The following is a 19,270-nucleotide window of genomic DNA, read 5'->3' on the forward strand; positions in this document are numbered from 1 at the left end:
GAAATCTTTATCACTATCAGCTTAAGTTTTCACAATTCAGAAGAGCTCGGTGTCTACCTACTTGCAGACCATCTCCACTAAGGGTGCTAATCCCTCAGCAAAGTCCATTCTGAAGTGATAATCCCTAACTTTCAACCACACAAATACTTCTCTATCAATGGTGACCATTTTCAATGTGTACAATTTTCCAATTGACAGTGAAATCCAATGGTCTCTCACTTCTTGCTTTAAAGTCACTACAGTTGTTCTGAGAATATTAATCAAACTTCTCCTATACTTTATCCTTTCCATTTGCTATTACTTATTTAAGACGTCTGACCTGAAGAAGATTCCCACTTGATTTTATGAATTAACTTACTTTTGAAAGATGGTGCTCAGAGGAGAATCCCAGTCCATAAACAGTGTTTGCCCGGCTATCGGCCCACTGGCCAAACTTCTGAGATGTTTTAGTAAATGTCATGTTTGGGGTGATGGTGCTATTAATTATTGCCTGAAAAATAAGACGAGTATGAGTAACTAGCCAAAAACTAGCAAAAATTTAAACATAGGATGATTTAGTTCCATAAAAATTTAGGATTTCCAATGAGTCACAACATTAAATATATAAAGATAGCTAAAGAAATAGTTTTCTTAAATAAATAAATCTTTTAAAGTTTATTTATTTTGTACGAGAGAGAGAGAGAGAGAGAATATGAGTGCGGAGGGTCAGAGGGAGAAGCAGACTCCCCGCCAGCCTATCAGGGAACCCGATGTGGGACTCGATCCCAGGACCCTGGGATTATGACCTCAGCTGAAGGCAGACGCTTAACCGACCGAGCCACCAGGCACCCTAGAAATAGTTTTTAACATTATAAGTGACAGGGTAGAAATATGGTAACTAATAGAGCTATAAATATGGGGTATTCTATCAAAAATTTCAACACTTTACAATCAATAAGTATTCCAAAGATGTAAAAAAATCTTAAAGAGTTTTTAGCGTGGTCAGTTTCTTTCCTTCGAACATATAGGATCATTATCTATTAATTTTGAGTAGTACTCCCTGGAAGCAAGTAGGCTTTAATAATAGTTGTTTCTTTAAAAGTAAGGCCCCACCCTCCACAGAATCTTTCAAAAATGAATATATCAACAGGAAAAAAATTTTTTATTTGTATGCTAATTTTCTTAAATTCATAATCAAGAGTTTTCTTAAAGCTGACTTAAATATATTATGATACAGAAAGACTTTCAATCATTTAGTACTTTTTCCTTTACTCAATGGAAAAACAAACCCCTAAATATATACTTTACTTCTTTTCTCTTAAAGTGGTATAAATTCATGATACAGATAATCACTATCATTTCTGTTTAACACAGAGTTTCTAAGAAAACTACTATTTTAGTGTGTTATTGAATATTAATTTTGGTGACCTCTATAATAAATTCCAACTACTATTATAACATACTAACTGAAATACATTCCCTCTGCCGGTACCGCAAAAGTATAGAGTCAGTTTTAGGTAAGTAGTTTAATGACCTCCAAAATTGAGATTACAAAGTGATTCCAATAATAATAATAATAATAATAATAATAATAATAATAATAATAATGACAATAATAAATGTTACCAAATTCATAAGCAATCATTTGAACGACTAAATGTGGAATGAAAATCAAGCATTTTCAGAACAAAGCTAAAGCTACTAACCATGTGAGCAGTATGAATATAAATATTTATGAGCTATGCACATCTTGATAAAGTTACAATAAATGTGTGACACTAATCCTACTAAAGAAGACAGCAAAGAAAGAGTGGTCCCTTGCTTTCTGTCACAAACAGCAGAGATGTTGGCTGTTCTATGAGAGTCCCTATCCTTGATTAAGCATGTTTACCTCTGACAAAATGTATATACTCATACTTCCTTTCCCTTCAATTCAAAAAGAAAAAGATCCTAGCATGTCGTTTTAGGATTACGTGAAATGTGGCTAACAAGTGCTCTTACTTGCAGGTTGTCATGAAATGAAAGACTAAATGGAAAACAATATATATACAAATGGTAAGGAACGGAATATCAAAAGGTAAGGAATTTGGTTATGGAATCATTTGGTTAGCTTTTGGTCAGCTTTTCTGAGTACCTATTAAAGGCCAAGCACAATTCTAGAGCCTTGGAATGCAAGGAGAGGCAATGTACTGTGGATTACTTCTACAAGAAGAGTTTGCAATGCACAAATAACTAGCTGACAAATCTAATTTCAGGGTGTTCAGTGCTGTGAAGCCCCTAAGAACGGCTGGTGCTGGAGTCTGAGAGCCTCGAAGGCAAGGACTGGCAGGTACTACGTTAGATTTGGTGGTCCTCAAGTGTTCCCTGAAAAGGGTGCTTTTGAGCTGGAATCGGGGTGTTTTCAAGGACAGAAGGGCATTTTACATGTGACCCAGTAACTCTCGATATGTGAGGTAGCAAGAGGTTTTATAGGCATCTAAGAAAACTGACCCATCTGCTGTTGGTCACAGACCTTCAGTTTTAGCTATGTCAAGTGAACTTCATGCTTTTAAGAGTTCCACTTTCACCCCCATTTTGAACCTTTCCTTGCCTCCACTTTTCCTGGGATTTCTTGTATGGAGATTCTTTAATCACTTTAGGAAAACTTTAAAAGGATAGATGACCCCACCCTTTTAAAAAATTATTCATTCGAATTCTTTGACTAGAATGCTTTGAACTGTTTGAATATGAATCCACTTAGAAGAAAAATCTTAATTCTTTAAAATAAATTTGTCTCTCAATCCCAGAGTTCCTGTCCTTTCAAGGAAAAGAGGTAAAAATGCTGTGTCATTACAGACTGTTGAGGGCCCTTATTCTGGACCTCCGCCATGCTGATGTCTCTGCAGCTTGATTAGAAAACCTTTAAGCAAACTTCACATGCACAATAAGGGCACTAAATGAGAACAAACGGACATTTTCTAATCAGGGGCACCTAAGGGCTTTCCAACTCATCATGCAGTGCAGAAACAGAAGTGGGGGTGGGGAGCAGAAAAAACACTCATTTACCCACAAGTAAACCACTCCTGCTTGTCAATAAACAACTACGGTAGCAGGGAACTGCAGTAGCTACCAGCATCAGTTTTAAAAAGGAATGAGGAGGGCAAGAGCTATTTAAGAGTCTAATGATTACAAGCTGCAAAGTATATTCAAAAACGTAAATGCCAGCAGCAATAGTTCCTACTGCTGGAGAATGAAGAACACATGAGAGTTATTTAATCACGTGGGACAAGGGAATACTTTGATTGAACTTTATTCCATTTAACTCTCCCGTCTAATAAATGAGGTCTTTTCTGTGGTTGGGGCCAAGAGGGAAGCACAGATTATAGAGAACAGAAAGTTCTAGTCAGGGAAAAGAAATGAATTAATATTTAAGTGTCTGAGATCATAACAATTAAAATCTGGTGATTTCACTAACAGTTACAAAATATGACAAAATTACTCTTCATTGAACAAGTTTTATAAGGGCACCTGGGTGCAATCGCTTAAGCATCTGTCTTCAGCTCAGGTCATGATCTCAGGGTCCTGGGATCGGGCTCCAAGTTGGGCTCCCTGCTCAAAAGGGAGTCTGTTTCTCCCTCTGCCTCTGCCACCCCCCTCATGTCATTCTCTCTCTCAAATAGATAAATAATCTTCAAAAAAATTTTATAGAAATTAACTATTACTATTTCTCAAGTCCTTTTTTTTTTTTTTTAAGATTTTATTTATTTATTTGAGAGAGAGAGAGACAGGCAGTGAGAGAGGGAACACAAGCAGGGGGAGTGGGAGAGGAAGAAGCTCAGCCCAGTGGAGGAGCCTGATGTGGGGCTCAATCCCAGAACGCCAGGATCACGCCCTGAGCCGAAGGAATACGCTTAACGACTGAGCCACCCAGGCGCCCCAATATTTCTCAAGTCCTTAAATTCTCCAAGTAAAAATGAAAGAGAATCAATTCTTCTGGTTTTGTTTTTACAATATTATTTATTTTAGAGAGAGAGAGGGAGAGAGACAGAGAAAGACAAAGCAGGTGAGGGGCAGAAGGAAAGAATCCTCAGACTCCCCACGGAACAGGGAACCCAATGCACGGCTCAATCTCAGGATCCATGAGATCTTGACCTGAGCCAAAATCAAGAACCAGCTGCTCAACCGACTGAGCCACTAGGGCGCCCCGAGAATCAATTATTCTAATAAATATGTATTAGGCACGTAAGTACAAAATAAGGTGCCAACAGCCCCTGGAGTTCTGTAATCTAGTTAAGGAGATAATGAGTGAGTGCATGAAAAAAAACGAACTCCGAGTTGAACATTAAATTATCTTTTGTTCCCCAAAACTACTAGACAATACAAAACCAACAGCCTAAAAATATTAATAGTGATAACAAAAGCAGTCAGTGTTTGCATACTTATTACTATACACCCTTTAAGTGCTTTTGCCTACGTTAATTTATATAATCCTCACAACAATCCTGTGTGTAATGACATAGGTATTTTTATTAGTTCCTTTTCACAGATGAGAAAATTGAGGTGTGAAGACATTAAGTATCTTGTTCTAGGTCACCTTGGCTAGTCAGCAGTTGACTAAAATTCAAACCAGATACTGTACCTACAGTCTGTGCTCTTAACCCTTACACTGACCTGCTACAATTTCTGGGAGTTGAAAGGTCTCATGGCTTCAAAAAAGTTTGAAGGAGAAGAATGGAGCCCTCATCTTTCTATATACATTATATCCAGAATCCAATGTCTGGTATTTCTGTATCTCTCTGTGCTATTCAAAATTCATTGATGAAAAAATGGAATTTCCCCCCATTGAAATGCATACTAATTACAAGACACTGATCAAAGTGCTCTGCAGATATTAACTCATTTAATCCTTACTAACACCACTAATGAGGTGAGAACAATGAGGCTCAGAGAAGTAATTCGCCCAAAATCAAACACTTAGTAGATGGTAGAGCTGAGATATGAACCCAGGCAGCCTGTGCTCTTAAACACTATACCATCTGACTCTCCTAAAAATAAAAACTTAGGTCTTGTCCATATACTTTTCTTCAGAATAAGGGATGTCAGCTTTAATGGTGACAGTGAGCAGACTTCATACCAGTTAGGGATTTTGAATTGCCTACTAACGTACAGAAGTGTATGTGAAAAGAATTCTAGTTCCTTACTAGATGATGTGCTCCGCAAGAGTAGAAACCATGTCCATTCTGTTTACCACTGTATTCATAGCACCTCACATAGTGCCTGACATGTAATTGAGGTGCAATGAATATTTATCAAATAAACTAACTTAAAATTTGCAGAATATTTTGTTATGTAACTCAATATAAATAAGGTGGTAAATCCAAGTAACTTAGTAGACAAAAAACGTTTCTACCTTTAAGAATGATCAATTTTTTGTTTTTTAAAGTTAAGTTTTTAAAACTCAAAAGTAAATACTATATTTTAATAAAGACAAAAATCCTCCAAATAAAACAGAAAATGCTCTACTGCATAAAACAGCAAGATTATTTAAAGTAAATGTAACTTACCTTTGAGCCATCTAAACTGATTATCCTGTACACATTTCTTGTGCTGTCATAGAAATAAGACACAGTAACTGCGTGCTTGCTGGTGGGTACCCAGTTCTTCTTTGTGTTTGGGTCAATCTGGAAGACATGAGCTCGAGTGCTGAAGATAGGTTGTTCCCTATAGGGCAAAAAATAAAATGACGGATTGAGAGCAGATAATTTTATCCCACTGGACAACAGACATGAAAACTGTATGATTCCACCTAACCCAAAACTCCCACATGCCCCAAAATAAGAGGAACACTGTTTCAGTTCTGGAATATTCTAAGTACTCAATCATAAGCTTCTTTAAAACAATTAAAGTCCATCCTCATTATTTGTAGATTTTGTATTTGCAAATCTTTCTACTCACTAAAATGTATTTGTAACTCCAAAATCAGTACTTAAGGTACCTTCTTAGTCTTTCGCAGTGGAAGGATGTGAATCACCTGACATGTATGTTTCCATCTGAGGCTGATCAAGGAAATACTTTGCCTTGTTTCAACTCTCCTACTATAAACAAGTGTCCTTTTTGTGATCTATGTAGCACCATTTATTTCACATTACTGTGCTTTGCACTGGCGCTTTCTCTGTTTAAAACAGCTCCCAAGCATTGTGCTGAAGTGCTGGTTCTTAGGTGCAAGAAGGCTGTGATTTGTCATATCGAGAAGAATATGTTATATAAGTTTTGCTCAGGCATGAATATAGTGCTGTTGGCCACAAGTTCAATGGTAATGAATCAATAATACATATTAAATAAAGTGTCTTTAAATACAAACACACATAAAACAAGGTTATGTATTGACTAATGAAAATATGACCAGAGGCTTGTAGGAACCTAACCCTGTATGTCCCCTAGGAGCACTCATTCAATATTTGACAATTCAGTGTGCGTGGGGCCTTTATAGAACACAACTACTACAGGGGCGCCTGGGTGGCACGGGGGTTGAGCGTCTGCCTTCGGCTCAGGGCATGATCCCGGCGTTATGGGATCGAACCCCACATCAGGCTCCTCCGCTATGAGCCTGCTTCTTCCTCTCCCACTCCCCCCTGCTTGTGTTCCCTCTCTCGCTGGCTGTCTCTATCTCTGTCGAATAAATAAATAAAATCTTAAAAAAAAAACACACAACTACTACAAATAATGAGAACTGACTATATCCTATTAAGGTACAAGAATTTTATATTAGACCTTCACTAGGTTAAAAATTTTTACCCATTTAAAACATTATTTTGGTAATATATAAGTAACTTACTGAGAAACTTTACTTTCAATATAATCTCTACTTTATTAAAAAGTATATGGAAAACAAAGTAGCTTACAACCACAGTATCTTTCATTGAGATTAAGTAGGGCCTTAAAGATAAACAGATTTTAAAATAATTTTAAGAACCAAAGCTATTAAAAAAATGTGCATTCAAAATATCATTAGTTTATTTTACAGTCTGGAAAACAAGCATGCAATGATATGTATGCAACAGAAGCATTGTAATGCAATATTTTCCAAGTTCTGAGTAGAAGTTCTTCTGGAAAACCCTTTAACAGGCTTTTTTGTTTTGAGCCCAAATAAAGCTCATTTCCTTCAATTACACATCTTTCTTTCCTAAAGCTGCTTAAGGTCCTAAAGAGAATTTTAACCAGTATTAAAGGTTTAAAATTTTAAATTTCAAGAAAGGAGAATATGGAAAAGGGAGAAATTAGAAAACAGGCAAGGCAAATCTGGGTCCTTGGCAACATGACTCTTCAGGTTGGCTGGTGTCACATATGCCCATGATCTGCTTCAGCCCTTGGACAGCAGGTATGAAAGGGAGGTACCTTTCCTGTAAGTAAACTGCCTCTTCCCAGCTTTATTTCTGGAAATGTCCATAACAGCTTTTCTTATGAAATGAATATCTTTTGAAGGAACTGATATATTTTATGCCATTCCCTGAAAACTGAAGCAGAAAGCCATCATTTCTGGCTTAATTCACATTATATATAGATTCATCCAATAAATAATCATTAACAATCTGGCAAGACATTGTGCCTGGATGGAGAATTCTTCTGAATTGGAAGTAGGCCTTATTCATTCCCTGTTTCCCCCACCTTCAATCCTTCAGTTTTTCATGAGGCTGATGCTATACTTGGGTTATTTTCCAAAAAGCCCTGCAAACCTCGAATTTTCTCTTCTTCATCTTTTAATTAAAGTTCTAGGTGTAAGTGTAGTTGGTCGGCCTGACTATAACTAGTTCCAATACACAAGAAAACCCAATCACACAAAACTGTATTTATTAAGGCATAGAAGGAAGGGAAGTAGGAATTCTAGTCTTTACTAACAACTCCCCCCGCCCTTGACAGGGAATAAATTTCTAAATAGTGCAGGATATTGCAATATATGTATTTTATAAAAAATTAAAACAGTTAAGGAGCAACCTGGGTGACTCAGTCAGTTAAGTGTCTGCCTTTGGCTCAGGTCATGATCCCAGGGTCCTAGGATCGAGCCACACATAGGGCTCCCTGCTCAGTGGGGAGTCTGCTTCTCCCTCTGCCTCTGGCCTCCCCCCAACCCAGCTCATGCACACGCTCTCCCACTCTCTATCTCAAATAAATAAATAAAATCTTAAAAAAAACTAAAAGAGTTGAGGCAATGATACTACTTTTTACAAGCCTTTTAACAAGTCCTGATCAATGGAAATCCAACGCTGTGAGTCTAATACTTTCCACATTTCAATTCAGACAATTATATTAATCTGCACAATTAATCCACACCACTTAATTCCCTTTGAATAAAAATCTTTAGAGTAAACTAGATGTTTTACAAGTGTGCCTTATGAATTTCAATATCAACTAAGTACACTGCTTTTCTTCAATTCTGTCCTGAATAGGTGATTTCTTAAAATTATAATTTAAGATTTCTGTGGTCAAAAGCCTATCAAAGTCTAGATGAAAAAGATGAGGAAAATAATGTCACTGCTGACACAGGGAACAGGGTTCCTAGGAGTAATGAGTAAGTTACCACATCTATCAAGGTATACTAATAAATGGATCAGACTTCTACTGAATACCTACTACATGCCAAAAGCAGAGAGATTGCCCCTGCCCCTAAAAAGTTCAATTTGATGAGGGAAGACAAATGTCGAAAAAAAAAAAATGCTTTTCACCATGATACATTCTCTGAAATTAAGTGACTGAGAGCTACCATGGAGAAACTGATGTCTAGGTAGAGTGTGAAACAAAGGACGGTACGGTGGGAAGAAGGCCCGGTACACTGGCGTGTGTACTGAGTATGACTGCCTTTGAAGAATAAGGCTAAAGACAGAAGCCAGTTCATGGGGGTCCCCTCCAAAAACTACTGAGAGATTGTAAATAAAGAACAGCTCTGCGTTTTAGAAAGATAAATTTGGCAGCACTGAAGCAGATGGATGGGAGGGAAACAAGACTGGACATAGGACAGCTAGTCAGACCCTTATAAAAGAAAGGCAAGTATTAGAAATAAAGAGGAAGGAGGTTAGGGAGTGAGATAAAGACGTGAGGAGGGATTAAAGGTAAGTTTAGAACACAGAATCAGTAAGATTAAGTAACACACTGGCTGTAGGGAGTGTTTCTCAAATGGGGGTGATTTGTCCCCTGTGGGACATTTCACAGCGTCTGGGGACATTTTTGGTTGTCACAACTGAAGGAGATCACTATTGGCATCTAATGGGTAGAAGCCAGGGATGTTACTAAACATCACAGTCCACAGAACAGTCCCCTACAAGAAAGAGTTGTCCAGACCAAAATGTCAATAGTGCCACTAGCCAGGATGGGAAACAGAAAGTAAAGTCTGGGATTGGGGGAGGAGAAAATAGGAGAGGATGAGCTCAGTTTTGAACAGTTCAGATGCGTATAAGGGTTTGCATATAAAACTGTCAGGGCAGGAACTTAAAAATATTAGTTTGGAGTGCAGTAGAGAAAATCAGGCTGGGGTAAAAAGTTGGGGGAGTCATCAAGGATCATATCACTAGTCTGGTTAAGATAAATTTCAACAACACTGAGCATGTGGATAAATTTCATTTTAGAGAAAAGCTGTGGAAGCAGCGGTAGAAAAGCTATACCGGAAACCTTCAAGCTCTTATTTAAGAGGACCCGTAAAGCATTTGAAACTTATTGTCCCAAGAGTCCAAGTGTTAAAGTCAATACTTTTTCAAATAAACTGGACGGCATTCATCAATAAAGGTTAGACAAACCACTTCCTCCTTCACAGCAGTTCACACATATACTAACTGCATCAAATACCATTATTTCCCAAAGTATATTCTATGGAACAGTCCTAGAAATAAATGTTCCATGTTTAAGTAAGTTCTGCAAACATTGTTATGCCCCATTCTGAAACACTTATAATGTACAATAGTATATTAAAGATCCTAAGAAGTCCTGTAGGAAAGAAACCCATTTAAGCCTGAATAACCCAGCATGTGGCAAAATTATGTGATCCCAGAATTCTTTTCCACGTAACACATTAACATCTCATAGGACTTATATTTATAACCACAATGGTCTGTCTGGGTATTCTGCCATTTTTACTGACATTATTAATTGTCACTAGAAAACATATATAAAAGATCCAATACAAAAATTGAAGCCTTTTTAGTAATGGCTACAGTATTTCCGAAATAGTTGTTTGTTAACAACATTCAAAGTAACTCTTTTAAGGAATTAATCTAAAAATCAGTTTTGAAAGCAAATAATTTTGGCACGAAATGCTTTCAACTAGCTTAAAGAAACAAAACTAAACAGATACAAACACCGCGCAAACACACACACACAACTTTAATCCTAGAGAATCATCTACTTTGTCATTTCTTACATCAATAATCAGGACAATGAGTGATTCAAATGACCTATTATAAGAAAAACTTATTGGAGGGGCGCCTGGGTGGCACAGCGGTTAAGCGTCTGCCTTCGGCTCAGGGCGTGCTTCTTCCTCTCCCACTCCCCCTGCTTGTGTTCCCTCTCTCGCTGGCTGTCTCTCTGTCAAATAAATAAATAAAATCTTTAAAAAAAAGAAAAGAAAAGAAAAGAAAAGAAAAGAAAAGAAAAGAAAAGAAAAGAAAAGAAAAGAAAAGAAAAGAAAAGAAAAGAAAAGAAAAGAAAGAAAGAAAGAAAGAAAGAAAGAAAAACTTCTTGGAGTATTTTCCAGTTGGCTCATAAAATAATACTAAGAAGCCGGTATAAGAATAATTCTCAAGTTTTTCATCTTGGGCTAACACTCAGCAAAAGTACTATATGCAGTAATCAACTCCAAAACTTAATATGGATGTGAAAAACTAGAAGAATGAAAATATAAGATGACCTGAGAAAAACGTAGTAAAATCAGAATTTTGTTTTAAAAACAAGGTTCATTCAAACTCATTAGAATTGACATAAAGAATTACTGAAATATTTAACTTAGGCAATCTCGGTAATAAGGAAGAAATAAGTACCATGAAAACTGAAGTAAAACAGTAAGACATTTGCCAAAGATATATATAAGCTCTAGATCCAGAAAAAAAGGGGAAAAGTTAACATTTGTCATCTGGATAGATTCGATTTAGAAAAACTCAATGATAATGCTTTTTAAAAATTATTACTGAAATCTGTATTTTTGCAAACATTATGCAATAAATCTATGTTCTAAGGAAGTGCAAAGGTATGGGTCCAATATTAACAACCAGCCTCATGGGAAGAAAAAGAAATTATACATTGCTTAGTTTTTTTGTTTTTGTTTTTTTTTTAAAGGCTCCACACAAAGTCTGGAGCCCGACTCGGGGCTTGAACTCACAACCCTGAGATCAAGACCTGAACTAAGATTAAGAGTCAGAGGCTTAACCAGTTGAGCCACCCAGGCGCCCCTCCTTAGTCTTCTTTTAATGTTTAACTTACAAATGTTCTTTTTCATATATGTAAGTACAATTAAATATTGTAGCAAAGGGATATAAAGAAGGTTATGGTTTCAAATAATTCCCTGAGTCTCTAATTAATTTAAAAAAAAAAAAGTAGCCTGATAGGAATTTAAGAAACAAGGTAAATAACCTTTTCCACTGAGAGTCTGACACTGTTACAAACACTGTTGGCTGACTGTCCACCAACTATTCTTCAGGACTCCCTCCTTACATATTCTGGGTTTGTTCTGGTGCTCTCACCCTCCTCCACATGACTATGAACTTCACTAGGGTAAGTAATCAAGGCAATCCCACTCGTTTCCAGGAGTTCCTTTGGGAACCGACCTCTGAAGCAATTCAGGTCAATGAGATAACCAGGGAATGTTTGCTGGAAGCTTCTGGGTAGGCACACAAAGAGAGTCACACATAAGGGATGTATGCAGTGACAGTGGCCCTGAAGGAGTCATCTTACTGGGAGGCAGCTAACCTGAGAACAAAGCCAATGTAGTTTGCTAACAGCAGATGAAAAGACAAAGAATCTGCTTCCTTGATTGTGCCATTGAATCAATGAGTCAGCCTCCAGGCTTCTTATGGGATAAAACAAGTTTCCTAATTGTTCCAGGCAGTTTTCATTTTAAAAATTATACAAATGATAATTGAAGAAAGAGGTTTACATAAAATAAAACCTACCATGAAGTGCCCCCCAATAAAATGCAATTTAAGGTCCTCCAGAACTTCTGGTTATCTAGCTGTAGGCTGGTCATTCATTAACTTCATAACACAACCCCACAGCATACATAATTAGATTTGGGGGGGCCTCATTTAAAATTCTAGANCAACCGCTGTGCCACCCAGGCGCCCCTGGCAGTTTTCATTTTAAAAATTATACAAATGATAATTGAAGAAAGAGGTTTACATAAAATAAAACCTACCATGAAGTGCCCCCCAATAAAATGCAATTTAAGGTCCTCCAGAACTTCTGGTTATCTAGCTGTAGGCTGGTCATTCATTAACTTCATAACACAACCCCACAGCATACATAATTAGATTTGGGGGGGCCTCATTTAAAATTCTAGAGGTAATCAATAAAATTCATAAGACTAACCACATTGAGAGGAACAAATGTGAAACAAATGTGGAAGGAACAAATGTGAAAATGGCAAAAGTTCACTATCAATTGACTTTCTGCTATAAGAATTTAATATCCAAAGCTTTTAATCAAGAAATAGTATAACACATATTAGAGATAGAGAGGTAACCACCAAGAGAAATAACAGTTGGAAGCTTTAAAAGCAGTTGCCTCTAGTGATGGAGCTAGATGAAGGAAAAAATGAGACAGGGAACTATTACTTGTCTATATAAACCTTTAAGTATTACTTATTTTTTTTAACCTTGCATAGGTACTAAGAAGGCTTTTTTAAGTGGCACTGTGGAGGAAACTACATGCACATCAAAATTAACACTGAGAAAAGCATGTTTCAGGGGCCACTTGCTTAGACTGCCAAAGAACCACCAAGTCAGTGATAAATTTTAATAGCTTGGAACTCAACCGACTAAACAGTACCTGATACAAAGGTATTCCTATTATTCAGAAAGAGGAATAAAGAGAAAGGAGGAGAGAAGCAGAAATCCAAACGTGCCTAACTGCAGGATTGAACCGCTGAAAGTATGTCTACTTCTGGTGAAAATACTCTCATTAGAAGTAAATACACAGAAAGTAAGATAAAAAACATTCTACTGTCAGCTCAATTTTTGGAATTTGAGAAGCTGGATAGTACTTAAGGCCTAAAGGACATGAGAAAGGATAAGACAGGGAATGAACAGACACCAATGATCACTGAACTTCAGGTGTAATAGGTGGAGAACTTAGTTTCAGTGCCACTGGGGGTGGCAAAGAATGTCTTCAGACAAGCCAGAACTCAAGCACCTGAATTTCCTCAATGGAATTATCCAGCACAGGTAATAATGTAAACTGTCACTCTGGATTATCGGGGAACTGGTTTAATTCCACCTCCCCACAGACCCACGTAAGAAAAATCTTACTGACTAAAATAGCTGTTTTGATGCTGCTCAAAGATCACAACTGCATACTACCAACTATGTATTTTTACTGCCATGTTATGTATTTAACAGCTGAGTGTGTAGATATGTAGCACACTATCTTTTAAAAAAATGCATGCTTACTTTGAGGGAAGCAGAGATTATTCTACTAATGGCTGCCCAACGCACAGCTGAACTACAAGAACTCCATCTAGTGATGAACCAAAAACATAGCAGGCACATGTTTTTTAAAACTTCAATTGTTACTCTTTCACAAACCCCAAATTGTAAAGTGACATAGCTATAACCCAGGTATCAAAATGTGACACCAACAACTGCAAAACAACTTTTCTGCAAGAATTTCTAGAATTGTATGATCTCTTAAATTGCATGATTTTTAAAATTTGAGTTCCTTGGTCTTTTAATTGGTTAAACAGCCGTTCAAACGAAAGATTTTTTTTTTTTTAGAAAATTATTATTTGCATCACAACAATTTAGCATTAGAAATTTTCATGACATCAAATATTTGATTAATTGACATATCTGAAGAACACAATCAAATTAAAATTTTCCCTTTGGAATTTAAGATTATTAAATTATAAAACTATAAATAGTAACACTGTTTATATTCTTTCTATACCACCCCTCATTTTAAGAGTGGTTTTTATCAACCTTACTCCTTTCATTAGGCCACAGCACTAGTTACTTTTTTTTTTTAAGATTTTATTTTTTTGTCAGAGAGAGAGAGAGCATGAGAGAGCACACAAGCAGGGGGAGTAGCAGGCAGAGGGAGAAGCAGGATCCCCACTGAGCAAGGAGTGCGGTGAGGGACTCGCGAGCCGAAGGCAGACCATAACCAACTGAGCCACCCAGGTGTCCCAACAGTACTAGTTATTAAGAGACTTTAGTACTTCTTTACCTTGGGCACTTAGCTACAGCAGCTACATTTAAAACACCAAGAGATACGATAAAATTTATAGTAAACAGCAAGCAAACCCACTCTATATAGCAATACCTTCAATGCCCAAGGAACCTCACTTGCTATTTATTAAATAACTGCCAAGTGACATCATCTCTTCCCCTCCGCCTCCCCATTTTAAAACCTATCCATTTCAAATAAAATACTGGATGTTTAAAAATATATCAAGAGGTATTCCTGATAAACTCGTGACATTTAAAAGTACTATTGTATTTGCAATTCTATTAGACTTTTAACGTTCTTCTCTTCCCAGATTATTTCCACTAAATAAAGTTAAATTGTGAAAACTGAAAATATATACTAGGGAGATCTAAGGAAAATAGCCTCTTATTGAGAATTTAATTCTTGTTAAAATGGGTGGTGCATTCCTAAAAATCTAAAATAATTTTCTAGTAGACATCCAATTCCTCAAAACTTACAAATGCATTAAACATTAGAAGATTAAGTTCTCATACCAATTAATATTTCAAGGAGCAGTATTACTCTTAGGTACTCTTTTCCTGTACACCTACTACAAACTAACCAAGCGGACACTCAATCCACAGAGTATCTGAAGTAGCTATTCTAAAAAATAAATCCAGATGGAAGAGAAAGATTTGAAAGTACTGTGGCAAAATGTTAATGTCTGCTACATTTGAATAGTGGTTGCATGAATATTACATTATTCCCTGTATTATTGTGAATATTTTAAATTGCTCAAAACCAATAAAACCTCACACCATTTCTCTAGAATTTGTAGTGGTACTGTGAAATCTGAATAATCAGCCACGCTTTATACATATAGATCATTCATTTTAACTGCTATGTAAAATTTTATGCTATAATTAGAGCTGCACTGCCCAGTATGGTAGCTACTAGTCACACAACTACCAGTTATTTGAAATACAGCTAGTGCAATTGAGGAAGTAAATTAGTTTAGATTTTTTGAAATCAGTTATTTAAACACATTTAAGCATGTATGGAACACTTGGGAATGTGAATCTACTATTTCAACTGTACTTTCAATGAAATTTAAATTCAGATCAAGTATTTCTGATAAAAAATTTAGCATCCAAACAGCGACGTGCTCTAAGTGCAACTATATAAGGGATTTCAAAGACTTGGTATGAAAAAAGAATATAAAATAGAGTAATGATTTTTAAAAATATTTTGTTTACTTGAGAGAAAGAGAGCACACAGAGGCAGACTGAGAGGGAGAAGCAGACTCCCCGCAGAGCAGAGCCCGACGTGGGACTCGATCCCAGGACCCTGGGATCATGACCTGAGCCAAAGGCAGATGCTTAACCGACTGAGCCACCCAGGCACCCGAGCTCAATGATTTTTATATTAATCACATGTTAAAAAGATAGTATTTTGGTATATTGTGGCAAAATGTATTAAAATTGATTTTACGTTTTTAAAACTTTAAGAGTAAATTTAAAATTATACATGATGTTCACATTGTATTTCTAGTAGAAAATAATGGACTATTTTATGTAACCATTTCCTTACTGATAGACATACAGGTTCTAATTTTTATACTATTACAAAGAATGCCCCCGTATGTTTACTTGTGCACACATTCAAGAAGATATACTAGAATTCCTGGTCACAGGGGATGTGCCATAGCATATTTCCAAATTACTCTTCACAGCACATGTACCAATTTATATTCTAATAGTCTTAGATAATTTCCTCCCAACACTTGACAATGTCCAAATAACAGCTTTAATTTGTGCCAACTTGATGGGCATGAAATGGTATTTCATTGTTGCTTTAATCTGCACAACCCTGATTACCAGTGAAGCTGAGTTCTTCATATATTTCTGGCCCATTTGAGCCCAGGAGGTTTCTACACTTACTCCTGAACTTGTTTAAAACTTAATTTTAGCCTCAGAGAGTGAAGAGACCAGAATCCAAAATTCAGCACTTAAACCATATGCAGGGGGAAAGCTCATAATTCTAACCACCTATATAAACCTAATTAAGGTTAATATCCACTGAAGTGCAGAAAAGCACAATTGCTTATTTTTGTAAATCTGATGACATTTAATGTTTGAAAATCAATATAGTATAGAAACAGCACATATATTCTGCTCTTTTTCAAAGGTAAATTAGAGTTCTTTGGTATTGAATTCAGTTTTAATTTTCACATGCCAAATTGTTTCTGGCATTCCTCAAAATTTTTCCTTCATGGAGGGGTGAGTAGAGGAGTAGTAAATGCTTGTTAGTTAAACTTTTAACTTAGAGTCTTTTAAAGTTTTCCTGGCTTAGCATCAAAACAAAACAAAAATTTAACAAAACATTTAATGTTAAACTAGAAGTCAAAAGTAACAACGGGGTTTTACTGTTGAATAGGTTAAACTCCTCATTGTTTTTCAAATGGTAAACACCATCACCCCATTCCCACTGTGTTTTTCTATGCAGTTTCCATCCCAACATTCCACAGACTTGAAAGAATCACCCCCATCTAATGGAGTTTTCTCTAGTCACAGCTAATAATTACATCTAGCTAATTCCTTTCTGAGTGGTCCTCACATAGGTTAGCTAGAAGTCCCCCAATGAATAGTATCTGGTATTTTACATATGGACACCACTCTTCCTCAGTTTCTCAGGACTACCCAGCTTTCGTATACTTGTTCTACTGAAAAAGGGCTATATTAAATATAGCTAAATGTGATTCATGTTTCCCACTTTTGTCAAGATTTTTGGGTAACAAAAATTATAGACAAAAGTTTTTATCAGATGCTGTGCCCCAATTTGGGGTTTTACAAATACAATCCCTATAGTGATGTACTGTTTTTGCTCAAATGCATTAGATCTATTTCAAAACAGTGGTGTTAATAATTTAGTCATTATGGCATTATAGAAGCCCAAACAAATACATTTTTCTGGGAATAAATTTAATATTTTTCACTAATGAAAAACTTGATATAGGAATACAATATAAAGTTGGGGTTGGGGTCTTTCTCCTACTTAACCTTTCTGAAAGCAAATTTTAGTAGAGATAAAGGGCAGATTGACTTCCAAGGTATTTGGTGGAGGCAATCACTGTAGCTGGAAGAGCACCTAACTAGATAAAGTACTCTACAGTTTACAGCAGTGTTTTTTAAATACTGCATCACAACCCAGAGGGTCATGATCGATTTAATAGTTAACAAAGGGTACTTAATTTTTTATTTATTTTTTAAGATTTTATTTATTTATTTGAGAGAGAGAGAGCAAGACATCACAAGCAGGGGGAGTGGCACAGGGGGAGTGGCACAGGAAGAGAGAGAAGCAGGCTTCCTGCTGAGCAGGGAGCCAGCCGTGGGGCTCAATCCCAGGACTCTGGGATCCTGAGCTGAGCTGAAGGCAGAGGCTTAACTGACTGAGCTACCCAGGCGCCCCAACAATGGGCATTTAAAAAAAGAAAAGAATGAGAATGCAAAGTATCAGAGTGTTATCTGACTTGGTAACAGTATACGTATTATCCAAGAAACTTTTGGATACATATTTACCTATGCTTGTTGCAATGTAAGGTGTGTGTCCCCCCCACCCCGTGGATCATAGTCAAAAGAGCTTAAAAACCTGGGCATACAAAATGCTTTTAATGTTCATGGAAACCCTGTGAAGCAGGCACAATACCCATTTCATAGTACAAAAACATAGGTCCTAAGTGACTCACCCAATGTCACACAACTAGCAAATGATACAAATAAGCATTTTTTAAATGCAAATGGAAATAAAAGTCAACCTCACTAGAAATAAAAGAACTTCAAATTAAAACCATGAGTTATTTTTTCACCTGTCAAAACAGGAAACCTTTTTTTAAAATTAAAGATTTCAGTGTTAGTGAGAGTTTAAGAAAACCTGACACTTGCAGAAGCAGATGGTGGGAGTATAAATTAGTAAAGTCTATCTGAAAAACACTTTGACAATGCATATCAAAAGCCTTTAAATTTTTGTGCATATCCTTTGAAACAGCAATTCCATTCTAGGAATTTACCTTAAGGAAATAATCATGGGTATATGCTGAAGTTTAGCTAAAGGGTGTATCACCACATAGTCTATGATAACCAAAGGTTGTAAATTAAAATGGTCAATAATGTAAGACCAAATAAATTATGGTACAGCCATATAATGGAATCCTATACAGTCCTTAAAAACAAAGTAGCAAAATATTCAGTGACATAAGAGGTCCAACACAGTCAATGAAAATACTTTATAAAATACTGAATACACTACAATTTAATTTTTGTTTAAGCATATATAGAAAAAAACCATGGAGGATACACTTATAGTCAGCCTTTGTCCTGCCTCTCCTTCTCTCAACACAGAAACCACAGTTATCCTTCTAAAAACCTAAGCTAGCATTAAAATACTCTGGGGCAAAAAAAGGGTGAAAGGGATGAGGGTAAAGCAAGTAAAGCAAAAAGTAGATGGTTACGAAGTAGGTGGGGTGATGGCGGATCAGGAGAGTTGTATTTTCACAGAATTTAAAATAATAAAATGTAAACCAGATGGGTCATTCCTCAAAACCCTCCAATGGTTTCCCATCTCACTCAAGGTAAAAAACAAAGTCCTTAAAATGGTCTAAAGGCCTTCTACCAGTGTTTCTCAAACCCTGTTGTGTGAGAAACACCCAGCCTCCACGGTGATTCTCACGTGTAGCCAGGAAGAAGAACCACTACAGGACGTGGCCCCTGTCTCTCCAACCTCATCTGCTACTTGGTGTCTTTTACTCCAGCCATACTTGCCTTCCTGGTGTTTCTCAAACATGCCCACCACTGCCTACCACAGGGCCTCTGCCTGAAGGAAGTACTTTTTCCCCTCAGATCTGTCTACCATTTTCCTTGGCCTCTTCCAGCTGTTT

At 36.6% G+C, this 19,270-nt stretch overlaps 1 protein-coding gene across 3 annotated transcripts in view; it reads right to left on the minus strand.

The window, feature by feature from the left end:
• Nucleotides 1–19,270, minus strand: part of HOMER1 (homer scaffold protein 1) — a 126,072-nt gene that overhangs the window by 71,062 nt on the left and 35,740 nt on the right. For all 3 annotated transcript variants that reach the window (XM_034656428.1, XM_034656427.1, XM_011220972.3), the window contains 2 exons: nucleotides 5,523–5,679; nucleotides 359–490 (listed from right to left, as the gene is read on the minus strand). In XM_034656428.1, coding sequence (XP_034512319.1) covers nucleotides 359–460 — 102 coding nt within the window. In that variant the 5' untranslated portion in view covers nucleotides 461–490; nucleotides 5,523–5,679. The remainder of the gene's footprint in view (nucleotides 1–358; nucleotides 491–5,522; nucleotides 5,680–19,270) is intronic.

The sequence above is a fragment of the Ailuropoda melanoleuca genome, chromosome 3 (genome assembly GCF_002007445.2).
Source record: "Ailuropoda melanoleuca isolate Jingjing chromosome 3, ASM200744v2, whole genome shotgun sequence".
Classification (NCBI taxonomy): Eukaryota; Metazoa; Chordata; class Mammalia; order Carnivora; family Ursidae; genus Ailuropoda; species Ailuropoda melanoleuca.